At 40.1% G+C, this 13,175-nt stretch overlaps 1 protein-coding gene across 5 annotated transcripts in view; it reads left to right on the top strand.

The window, feature by feature from the left end:
• Positions 1–13,175, top strand: part of znf536 (zinc finger protein 536) — a 653,496-nt gene that overhangs the window by 337,906 nt on the left and 302,415 nt on the right. For all 5 annotated transcript variants that reach the window (XM_061963702.2, XM_061963703.2, XM_061963705.2 and 2 more), the window contains one exon: positions 11,151–13,175. This exon is cut by the window's right edge and continues 227 nt beyond it. In XM_061963702.2, coding sequence (XP_061819686.2) covers positions 11,152–13,175 — 2,024 coding nt within the window. In that variant the 5' untranslated portion in view covers position 11,151. The remainder of the gene's footprint in view (positions 1–11,150) is intronic.

Here is a 13,175-nt window from a genome sequence, read left to right as displayed (position 1 = left end):
ATTATATACCTCAGCTAACTAAACTATGGAAATGTATAATATAATTCATATAGCAATACAGTCTCACTGCACAGCAGGCCAGCAGTTAGCCGAGTCCGCAATCCATGTTGAGGCACAACTGAGTGACGTGCCTCAACTGGCTGCTGATCACCGCACCGTTTCTTTTTACATTTTTTTTCTTTCCATGATGGCAGGTGAGGCCCCGTCTCACCTGCCTCTAGTGACAGCACGTCACTGATACAATATATATATATATATATATATATATATATATATATATATATATATATATATATATATATATATATATATGTGTGTATGTATATATATATATATATATATATATATATATATATATGTGTGTGTGTATATATATATATATATATATATATATATATATATATATATATATATATATATATATATATATATATATATATATATATATATATATATATATATATATATGTCTTAATAAGGTTATCCAAAAAATAGTGCTCGATACCGTAGTAGAGCGCAATATATGTATGTGTGGGAAAAAAATCACAAGACTATTTCATCTGTACAGGCCTGTTTCATGAGGGGGGGTTCCCTCAATCATCAGGAGATTTTTGCACTTTTCTCCTGATGATTGAGGGAACCCCCCCCTCATGAAACAGGCCTGTAGAGATGAAATAGTCTTGTGATTTTTTTTCCACACACACATACATATACATATATATATATATATATATATATATATATATATATATATATACTTGTATATACATATATACTTGTACAGTATATATGTATATATATAAAATATATATATATATATATATATATATATATATATTTATCACCCAACCTTATATTACACAACACGAAAGTACCTCCAGTTTTCTGTAGGTGACGTCAGCATGCTATTTTAAGGCCCGCCCCTATTTTAGAGCTAAAAAGGGGGTGTTCAAAACCCGTTAAAAAACAAGCCAAAAATCACTACTGTGTTTATTTTCTGGGGATTTTGACCAATTGTAGGTCCGGAAGTATGAACTAAGTGCCGATGTTGCCGGCATGAGAGGGGTCCTGTGAGAGCGGGCCGTGGGTCCGCAGAGCGAGCAGGAAGTCCCCTCATTGGCCGCAGATATGATGGAAGTACAGTATGTGCATGGTGAATCAAGATTGATTGGCTTCACACAAGCCGCCCGTGCATTAGAACCTAATGAGCTATCGCCTTGTGATTAGTCGATGCCTTTAACGTTGATGCATGACACGTTAAACACGAAAAAAAGAAAGTCGGACTAATAGCTTTTCGATCGCGCTCGCCTTAAATGTTCCAAAGTTTAATGACAAAGCCAACGAGAGGCCAAGAGAGAAGCTTTATATTCTGAAACTGTTTATTTCCGTATGAATTTATAATGTGCATTTCTAATAGCTATCCCCACCATTGCCTTTGCTTCAATAATTGATATGGTTACAATTAGAGTGAAGCACATATAAATCCCTCATGCATTTATGATGCCTGCTAATATTGATAAGACTGAATTGAACTGTGAGCTGCACACACACTCAACTAGGAGGCCACAGACCGTGTGTGTGTGTGTGTGTGTGTGTGTGTGTGTGTGTGTGTGTGTGTGTGTGTGTGTGTGTGTGTGTGTGTGTGTGTGTGTGTGTGTGTGTGTTCTTGTATTTCTACCCTTTGTGAGACATCAACAAGGAAAAGTTCCGTCCATATGAGGAGGTGTGAACAAGTGATGACATAAATCATGGTCCCAATACAGAAAACCATTGCATCTAATAGAGAATGTCTCTTTTGCACCCCTGGTGGTGACATCTATCAAAATGAGGGTGGTACCAAAAACAAAAAAAACTGTGTTAGTTCTAAAAGTGGTCTGCTCAACATATGAAATAACAAGTGTGTGTAAGATATTGAAATCCGCCCCCTTTGGCCAAAATTTTAGCGGTAGTGAAAACTATCAAAATGAGGGTGGTCCCAAAAAGGAGGGATTTTTCAAATTGACTGTGTGTCGGTTTTAAAAGAGCTCCCCCTCTGGTCAACATATGAAATAACAAATGTGTGTAAAAATTTGAAGTGCTCCCCCTGTGGCCAACATATGTAATAACAAGTGTGTGTAAGAAATTGAAATGCGCCCCCTTTGGCCACAATTAATTAAAACAAATTTAAAAAAATATATGAGAGACATACTGTAATAACTTCAAGTAAATAATGAAGATCAAATCAATTAGAACCAAAAAATTAAAGTCTTTTTCTCACAATGTGTGGACTTTTTTCTTATAAATTGGGAACAATTTCTCATATTCTTTCTGTTTCCGTATTGTTGCAATATTTTCTCGTAAAATCATTACTTTTCTACGTAAAATGATTACTTTTTAATGCAAAATGGTGACATTTGTAATATAAAATTCTGACTTTTAGCACAATATTGCCATTTTTTGTTGTTGTTCTTGTAAAATAGTGACTTTTTCTTTTTGTAAAATTATGACTTTTGTCATAATTTTGCAGAGTAAAATTCCGATTATTATTATAATTCTTGAGACATCAACAGGGAAAAGTACCGTCCATATGTGGACCGGTGAACAACCTAGGACCGAAATCATGGTCCCAATACCGAAAACCATTGCATCTAATAGAGAGCCAAATACTAGAGTCCGTGAACATTGCTCCAAAGTCAGGATTTTTGGTTGATTTAATGTGCATACAAAAGTAAACATTGACAGGTGCAAAGGCAGCAACATATGATACAACTTTTTTAATCATTTATTTTTTCTCATAAAATTGGGAACAATTTCTCATATTATTTCTGTTTCTGTAATATTGCAATATTTTCTTGTTACTTTTTCATGCAAAATGGTGACATTTGTCATATAAAGTTCTGACTTTTAGCACAATATTGCCAATGTATTTTTGTTATTCTTGTAAAATAGTGACATTTTCTTAGTAAAATAATGACTTTTGTCATAATTACGCCGAGTAAAATTCTGATTATTATTATAATATTGCCAACATTTTAAAGGGTTCTTAAAAAATGGTGACTTTTGTCGAGTAAAATTATGACTCTTTTCATAAAATTGCCAACATTTTAAGCTTTTCTTGTGAAATTGCGACTGCTATTGAGTAAAATTCCAATTTTTATCATGACATTGCACAAAAGTTCCGTTTTTCTTGTAAAATGTTGACTTGCGTCGAGTAAAATTACGACTTTTATTATAACACTGCCAAAATTTTAAGTTTTTCTTGTGAAATGGTGACCTTTTTCTTGTGAAATTCCAACTAATTTTTCACAACAAGCTTTTTTATATTTTGCATAATACGTATATATTATTAATGTTGTAAATACACATCTTTATACATCTAGAGAGGGTGGTCCTAAAGAGGTTGGCATTTTTCGGAGGTCTCAAGAAGGTAACAAATACAAGAATATGTGTGTGTGTGTGTGTGTTCTTGTATTTCTACCCTTCTTGAGACATCAACAAGGAAAAGTACCGTCCATATGAGGAGGTGTGAACAAGTTAGGACATAAGTCATGGTCCCAATACGGAAAACCATTGCATCTAATAGAGAGCCAAATACTAGAGTCCGTGAACATTGTTCCAAAGTCAAGATTTTTGGTTCATTTTAATGTGCATACAAAAGTAAACATTGACAGGTGCAAAGGCAGCAATATATGATAAAACTTTTTTTTTTTTTTATCATATATTTTTTCTTATAAAATTGGGAACAATTTCTCGTATTATTTCTGTTTTTGTAGTTTTGCAATATTTTCTTGTTACTTTTTTTTTTTTATGTCAAATTATTACTTTTTCATGTAAAATGGTGACATTTGTCATACAAAATTCTGACTTGTATCACAATTTTGCCAATTTTTTGGTTGGTCTTGTAAAACAGTGAATTTTTTTCAGTAAAATGATGACTTTTTTCATAGTTTTGCGAGTAAAATTCCGACTATTATTATAATACTGCCAAAAATTTTAAAGTTTTCTTATACAACTTTTGTCGAGTAAAATTACAACTCTTTTCATAAAATTGCCAACATTTTTAGCTTTTCTTGTAAAATTGCGACTGTTTTTGAGTAAAATTCCAACTTTTACCATAATATTGCACAAATGTTCCGTTTTTCTTGTAAAACGTTGACTAGCGTCGAGTAAAATGACGACTTTTATTATAACGCTGTCAAAATTTTCAGTTTTTCTTGTGAAATTGTGACCTTTTTCTTGTGAAATTCCAACTCATTTTTCACAACAAGCTTTTTTATATTTTGCATAATACGTATGTATTATTAATGTTGTAAATACACATCTTTATACATCTAGAGAGGGTGGTCCTAAAGAGGTTGGCATTTTTCGGAGGTCTCAAGAAGGTAACAAATACAAGTGTGTGTGTGTGTGTGTGTGTGTGTGTGTGTGTGTGTGTGTGTGTGTGTGTGTGTGTGTGTGTGTGTGTGTGTGTGTGTGTGTGTGTGTGTGTGTGTGTGTGTGTGTGTACCTAAAAGTGAGAAAGTGCAGCAGGAAGTGTGTTTCTGTTGTTGTTTTTTTCGGTTGGTTTTTAACGAGCAGCGGTTTCCGCGGCCGTCAGCAACTGATGAGCTCGTGCACGCCGGACAGAGTGCACTTCCTGTCCGCAAGAGTCACGTGCACGAGGAGGGGGGGGGGGGCTTGGGTGCCCCTGTCTGGCCTGAGAGTCGTTGATTCGCGCGGGGGTGAGTTGCTAAACATGCGCCGTGTCTTTTAGAGGACATTCGCATATTGAATTGTTGTCTGAGGGAGTGTGTGTGTGTGTGTGAGTGTGTGTGTGTGTGTGTGTGAGCAGAGGGGAGGGGGGTGTCACATAAGAAATGTCCTTTTTAATCAGGAGGAAAAATATAAAATGACTCTGGAGCAAGGCGCGCATATGAATGCAGCTCATTTGCATATGCTCGTCAGCCAGGATACGTTTATAAAACACACACACACACACACACACACACACACACACACACACACGCACACACGCACACAAAGTGGATTCGTCAGTTCATTTCACATTATTCCATTGTCTATGTGCCTTTGTTGTATGTTAAAGATAAAGGCGGGAATCAAATTGGAGAAAAGGGCACGGCTGCTATCTCCTCAAATGAGCAACAGCTCATCAGCCGAGTTTAAATCACAGATTTTGATTCCAAAAGGCGGCTGTGTGCGTCATTCAAATCACTCCTTGTACAATGTGAGCACGCCCGCTGATGGAGGCTGCCTGTCACAGGCGCGCACTCTTTTAAACCTTTAAAAAAATATATATATATATATATATTTATATTTTCTGCTCCTCGCTCTCCAGTAACGTGATGAGAAATGATAACATTCTTGCAGTAAACACACACCTGCAACTGTCAGCATTTAGTGAACAAAGGACAAGGTTTCAATTGCCTTCATCTTTTCTTTTCTGGCAGTCTTTTGGACCTTTTAATATTTAAACAAAATTGAAAAAAATTAATTAAAATGTTTAGTTTTTTTTCTAATTAAAAAAAGTGCACATTTTCCTTTTTTTTTTTTTTTTTTTTTTATAATTCTGCTAACCAGCCTAAAAAAATTCTTATTTCTTTTAAGTTTTTTTTTATTTAATTTTTTTAATTAGGACAGTACATATTAATCAATGTGTCAGCAAAAACAGGTTCGACATGAATATGCTGGAATTAGCATCCATGAATGCCACGGCACCAAAAGGGACAAGCGGTAGAAAATGGATGCATGTCCTTGGAGGCACCTACTAAAGAAAAAACTAATAAAACACAACAAAGGGGACATTATTTATTTGTGTGTTATTTAAGTACTGCTAATATGCATAATAACCAATTAATTATTCAAATATATCTTTTTAAGATGGCCAAAATACTGTAATTATCACAAGTATTTTTTTTATCGATATTAAAATCGCGATTCATTATTATGTTAGGGAAGACATAGTGTTTGTCATTTGTCATGGAGTTGTTTAATACAGTGGTACTCAAACTTTTTCCACCCTATACCACCATAAAGACCAACATTAGCAGACATTCAGACATTATTCAGTCTGTTGTGTCCGATTCTGACATATAATTAAATTCCTTCCTTTTTTGTGCTCCCCCTTACAGTTCTTCCCACTCCTACTGTGTTTTGTATTGCATATAAGTGTCTTCCTGTTGTGCTCATGTCCCAGTGTACTTGCCATCTGCTGAGGTGTACTTATAACAATTTTAAGGTGCAAAGCCTTATTCAGTCTATTGTGTCCTAATCTGACATGTAATATCATTCCTCTTTTGTGCTCCCCCTTACAGTTTTTCCCACTCCTACTGTGTTTTGTATTTCATGTAGGTGTCTTCCTATTGTACTCATGTTCCAGTGTACTTGCAATCCGCAGAGGTGTACTTATAACAATTTTAAGGTGTGGTGTCTCATTCAGTCTGTTGTGTCCTAATCTGACATGTAATTAGATTCCTTCTTCTTTTGTGCTCCCCCTTACAGTTATTCCCACTCCTACTGTGTTTTGTATTTCATATAGGTGTCTTCCTGTTGTACTCATGTCTCAGTGTACTTGCCATCTGCTGAGGTGTACTTATAACAATTTTAGGGTGCTGTGTCTTATTCAGTCTGTTATGTCCTAATCCAACATGTAATTAGATTCCTTATTCTTTTGTGCTCCCCCTCACAGTTCTTCCCATTCCTATTGTGTTTTGTATTTCATATGGGTTTCTTCCTGTTGTACTCATGTTCCAGTGTACTTGCCATCCACAGAGGTGTACTTATACAAATTTGAAGGTGCTGTGTCTTATTCAGTCTGTTGTGTCCTAATCTGACATATAATTAGATGACTTCCTTTTTTGTGCTCCCCCTTACAGTTCTTCCCACTCCTAATGTGTTATGTATTTCATATAGGTGTCTTCCTGTTGTACTCATGTCCCAGTGTACTTGCCATCCGCTGATGTGTACTTAAAACAATTTTAAGGTGTCTTATTCAGTCTGCTGTGTCCTAGTCTGACATTTAATATGACTCTTTCCTCTTTTGTGCTCCCCCTTACAGTTCTTCCCACTCCTACTGTGTGTTGTATTTCGTATGGGTGTCTTCCTGTTGTACTCATGTCCCGGTGTACTTGTCATCCGCTGAGGTGTACATAACAATTTCAAGGTGTTTTATTCGGTCTGTTGTCTCCTGATCTGACATGTAATATTAATCTATCCTTGGTTGTGCTCCCCCTTACAGTTCTTCCCACTCCTCATTGTTTTTTGTATTACATATGGGTTTCTTCCTGTTGTACTCATGTCCCGGTGTACTTGTCATCCGCTGAGGTGTACATAACAATTTCAAGGTGTTTTATTCAGTCTGTTGTCTCCTGATCTGACATATAATATTAATCTATCCTCGGTTGTGCTCCCCCTTACAGTTCTTCCCACTCCTTATTGTGTTTTGTATTCCATATGGGTTTCTTCCTGTTGTACTCATGTCCCGGTGTACTTGCCATCCGCAGATGTGTACTTAAAACAATTTTATAGACAAATTGTACTATTTCTAATTGTGGTACAACACCACATAACATGAAATGATTGACAAGCACTATGCTACAGGGTCGTACTGTGCTAACATACAAAAAGCGTTAACACAAAGAGAGAGGTGCATCATGGGAAATCCCAGTCAATCCAGGCTCCGACGGCAGGAGGAAGTGATGATTCATGGCAATTTGAAGAATAAAAGCTAACATAAGCCGGCGCGGCGGGGGTGGGGGCTTTACAGGAGAATTCCGAGGGCAGCCCGCAAGCGTCCTTAAACATTCCTTAAAGCGAGTGGGATTCATGTTTGCAGATAAGAATGCGGCGCGGCCGGCGTGTTGGAGGGCAGACGGAACAGTGCTCTCTTATGTCCGACAAGCTCCCACTGAGCGCTCGCTCGCTGAAACCGAGCTCAGCACAAACCACAATGTGGATTCCTCCTGACAGCGCGTAGGCCCGCGCTCGTGCGTCGTGCGCACGTTTCCGCCGCCTCCTCGCGCCCTCAAAGGCTGTTCCCTTCTTTTTTTCTTTTTTTTTTTTGATGATTGTGCTTCGTGCAGCGTCGCCGCCACTGTTACCAGGCAGCGCGCTAATCAGCTTAATGAGACATTATACAATATTTTGTCGAGCAAAGCAAAAAGTGCGCTTATTGTTTGGGCGGCTTTGACCCCGGCAGCAGCCAGGGGGAAGTGTGCGCCGACATGTTTATACCTCTCCATCTGGAGCGCAGATGGATGTGCGCTTAAAGCCCTTTCGCACGTTTTAATTCCGCCCGGCCAGGGAAGACGCGGCGAAGGGAAAAAAAACGGGTCCGATCCACATCAAACCTAACGCGACTTCATAGAAGGAGCGGATAAGCCTGTTGTGTTTGCGGCAGCCAGCCCTCGGTTTTAAGTGCTATTGTTAACATGCTAATTGTAGTCTTACGCTGGCGTCCCCACAATGGCGTCGCCGCGTTTCATTAGGGCGTGTAATTGGCGCAATTCTGATAGGATGGGCACAAGTAGCCTAATTAGGCGTCGCTCGTCGTGTTTACACACTAATTATTAGGTCCAAAACCCTGATTTATTTCTGGAGGGAAAAAGTCCTGCCACAGCGTTTCTACATTCTGTCCGTCTATCCAATAAATACGACGCTCGCCTCTCATTGGTCAACTTATTAGGTACACCATCCAATGATGTCCAAGACAGGACAGTACCAAAAGTCTTGCAGTGGCAGAAATAATAACGCTCAGTTTCTTAACCCTGTTGTAATGTATTTTTTTCACCACCGGTGGCAGTAATGACAATAGTGTGGCGCTAATGTCATAGAGAAGTTTCTTAAGCGCAAAAAAATATGACTAAATTGGTGAAGCTATATTTTCATTCGCACTTACATTTTATTGACGGTATATTTAAGAAATTTAGAAATTATTTATTTTAGCACAACATAGTTTTAATAATAATGTAATTTTTTTTCTATCCGTTTTTTAGTCAATATAAGAGGTGTCAAAGTAATTTTAGCTCAGGGGCCGCATGGAGGAAAATACATTCCCCCATGGGCAGAACAGGTAATATCATGGCATGATAACTTAAAAATACAACTACGACAACTTTTAATATTTTTTTCCACCACTGGTGGCAGTAATGACAATATCAAACAGAAGAAGTGTGGCGCTAAAGTCATAGAGAAGTTTCTTAAGCGCAAAAAAATATGACTAAATTGGTGAAGCTATATTTCCATTTGCACTAAAATTTTATTGACAGTTTATTTAAGACACTTAGAAATTATGTATTTTAGCACAACATAGTTGAACATTTTTGTAATTTTTTTTTCATTCGTTTTTTAGTCAATATCAGGGGTGTCAAACTAATTTTAGCTCAGGGGCCACATGGAGGAAAATCTATTCCCACGTGGGCCGAACAGGTTAAATCATGGCATGATAACTTAAAAATACAACTATGATGACTTTTAATAATTTTTCCACCACCCTTGGCAGTAATGACAATATCAAACAGAAGAAGTGTGGCGCTAAAGTCATAGAGAAGTTTCTTAAGCGCAAAAAAATATGACTAAATTGGTGAAGCTATATTTCCATTTGCACTAAAATTTTATTGACAGTTTATTTAAGACACTTAGAAATTATGTATTTTAGCACAACATAGTTGAACATTTTTGTAATTTTTTTTTCTTTCGTTTTTTAGTCAATATCAGGGGTGTCAAACTAATTTTAGCTCAGGGGCCACATGGAGTAAAGTCTATTCCCATGTGGGCCAAACAGGTTAAATCATGGCATGATAACTTAAAAATACAACTATGATGACTTTTAATAATTTTTCCACCACTGGTGGCAGTAATGACAATATAAAACAGAAGAAGTGTGGCGCTAAAGTCATAGAGAAGTTTCTTAAGCGCAAAAAAATATGACTAAATTGGTGAAGCTATATTTCCATTTGCACTAAAATTTTATTGACAGTTTATTTAAGACACTTAGAAATTATGTATTTTAGCACAACATAGTTGAACATTTTTGTAATTTTTTTTTCATTCGTTTTTTAGTCAATATCAGGGGTGTCAAACTAATTTTGGCTCAGGGGCCACAGGGAGGAAAATCTAATCCCACGTGGGCCGAACAGGTAAAATCATGGCATGATAACTTAAAAATACAACTACGACAACTTTTAATAATTTTTCCACCTCTGGTGGCAGTAATGACAACATCAAATAGAATAAGTGTGGCTCTAAAGTCATAGAGAAGTTTCTTAAGCGCAAAAAAATATGACTAAATTGGTGAAGCTATATTTCCATTTGCACTTAAATGTTATTGACAGTTTATTTAAGAAACTTAGAAATTATGTATTTTAGCACAACATTGTTGAACATTTTTGTATTTTTTTTTTTCATTCGTTTTTGAGTCAATATCAGGGGTGTCAAACTCATTTCAGCTCAGGGGCCACATGGAGGAAAGTCTATTCCCACGTGGGCCGAACAGGTTAAATCATGGCACGATAACTTAAAAATACAACTACGACAACTTTTAATATTTTTTTCCACCACTGGTGGCAGTAATAACAATATCAAACAGAAGAAGTGTGGCTCTAAAGTCAGAGAAATTTCTTAAGCGCAAAAAAATATGACTAAATTGGTGAAGCTGTATTTTCATTTGCACTTATTTATTACTACTTAAGTTAGAAATTATTTCAGCACAAAATAGCTTTAATAATAATGTAATATTTTTTTCATCCATTTTTGAGTCTATATCAGGTGTCAAACTCCAAAAAATATGACTAAATTGGTTAAGCTATATTTTGAGCGCACTTTGAATTTGGGTTAATCACTTTTAATCACAGGCTCGTGTAGTTCAAGTTAACTTAAAAAAAGACCCGATAATTTTGACACAAATGTAATTTTATTGTTAGAATCTCATACTGATAAATTGTTTAAAATATTTGTATTTGAATGCACGTCATTTATTTATTAGCTTAGAGTTTGATATAAAGTACCGTCAGCTAGCGAGCACAAGAGAGTCTCCTTGTTGAGAAAGGTCGTCAACAGTTTTTGAAAACATTGAAGACCCCCGCATTACCATTGAAGGTTTTTTGTCATTTATTCACCTGTTCAGAATGTTTCCTCCGTACTTTAGCACCTTCTTCTTCTTCTTGTGTGTGCGGCAGGATGGAGGACTCGAGTTTGTGCCTTGGTATGTCGTCAGCGGTGCCTGACACCGAAGCCCACCTGAGCAGCGCGGTGCTGAACGGCCGCTACCCAATCAGTCAGAAGCTTCACCAGCTCACCGCCCAGTTGGGCCACGCCTTCCCCGACCTACACCGCCCGCAGCAGATTCCCGAGGAAAAGGCGGCCACACCGTTGGACGAGAAGAGCCACCACGCCGCCCTCGCCAGTCAGCCAATCAGCAGTCAGATGGCGCTCTTAGCCAATCAGCTCAACCGCGACATGGACGCCGGAGCGTTGAGCGGCTTGAACGGGCGTGTGGACCTGCAGCAGTTCCTCAATGGCCAGAACCTGGGCATCATGTCGCAGATGAATGATATTGAAGATGACGCCCGCAAGAACAGGAAGTACCCCTGCCCACTATGCGGCAAACGCTTCCGCTTCAACAGCATCCTGTCACTGCACATGCGCACGCACACGGGCGAGAAGCCCTTCAAGTGTCCCTACTGCGACCACCGGGCGGCTCAGAAGGGCAACTTAAAGATTCACCTACGCACCCACAAGCTGGGCAACCTGGGTAAAGGTCGTGGCCGGGTCCGTGAAGAGAACAGGCTGCTCCATGAGCTGGAAGAGCGAGCCATCCTGAGGGACAAGCAGATGAGAGGGAGCGCCAGCCTCCTCCAAAACCCCCAGACCCCACACCTGAGTCTCAACAACAGCAGCGCCAACACCCTCCAGCCGCCGCTGGGCTCGGCCTGTGGCCTCCCGCCGCCATCGGGCCTCATCACTCCAGAAACCGTAGCCCAGCCGTCGTCTTCCCCCAAGCCGACCGCCGCCCAGGACGAGCAGTCCCTTAACCCGGCCACAGGGTTCCGCTGCACGTTCTGCAAAGGGAAGTTCAAGAAACGCGAGGAGCTGGACCGCCACATCCGCATCCTCCACAAGCCGTACAAATGTACGCTGTGCGAGTTTGCCGCCTCCCATGAAGAAGATCTGATCAGTCACGTGGAGAAGGCCCACATAACTGCAGAGACCACGCAGGGTCAGGGTGCTGGTGGAGCGGGCGGCACACAGGTGGCCACAGAATTCCGCTGCGACGTGTGCAGCCAGGTGTTCAGCCAGGCCTGGTTCCTCAAGGGTCACATGCGCAAGCATAAGGACTCCTTTGAGCACTGCTGCCAAATATGTGGGCGCCGCTTTAAAGAACCTTGGTTCCTCAAGAATCACATGAAGGTCCATCTCAACAAGTTGGCCATCAAGAGCAAGCCGCCGCAGCCCAGCGAGCAGGACATGGTGTCCATTAACAGCATGAGCAGCCTGGCTCAGGAAGCCCACGCTAGCCTTTATTCCCGCTACATCTCCTGTCTCCAGGGAGGCTTCCTTTCCCCGGACAAACAGGGCTTGAGCGAGCAGCATCAAATGCTGGCCAAAGCCGGGATCGCCATGAAGGAAAAGGAAATGCTTGGGAAGCTACTGGGACCCATGGCGGCGGGTATTGGTCACGGGTTGGGCGAGAACGAGAAGCGTTCCCTCCTGGGTTGCCTAAACCTCGTTCCGCCTCTCAAGTCGAGCTGCATGGAACGCCTGCAGGCCGCCGCCAAGGTGGCAGAGATGGATTCCCTCAACAGCTACCAGGCTTGGCAGATCATGGCTCGTGGCATGGCTATGGACCGGGCTTTCATGCCCAAGGAGCCGCAGCAACACACGACGCCGGGGCAGGAAAACGACATGAACGGCGCCATGGCGTCCTACTCCAAGGAGAAACAAGACTATGCCCTCATGGCTTCCACCGATGGCTCTAAGAAGCAGTTCTCTGAAGCCTTGCAGGGCTCCAAGGCCGCCAGCGCCGCCATGATATCCATGAAGGACGACGCTAGAGGCTTCGACTTGATGCCTCACCACATCGGTTCAGACACTCCCACCTTGGGAAACCCCAACATGGACTATGGCCTCTCAAACCTGAAGGACAAGCCCTCCGAATGCCCCGACTGCGGCCGGGTTTTCAGAACCTACCACCAGATGGTCGT

Source organism: Nerophis lumbriciformis, linkage group LG06 (genome assembly GCF_033978685.3).
Source record: "Nerophis lumbriciformis linkage group LG06, RoL_Nlum_v2.1, whole genome shotgun sequence".
Lineage (NCBI taxonomy): Eukaryota > Metazoa > Chordata > Actinopteri > Syngnathiformes > Syngnathidae > Nerophis > Nerophis lumbriciformis.
The sequence above is the reverse complement of the archived record's forward strand: the minus strand, read 5'-3'. Positions and strand labels throughout refer to the sequence as shown.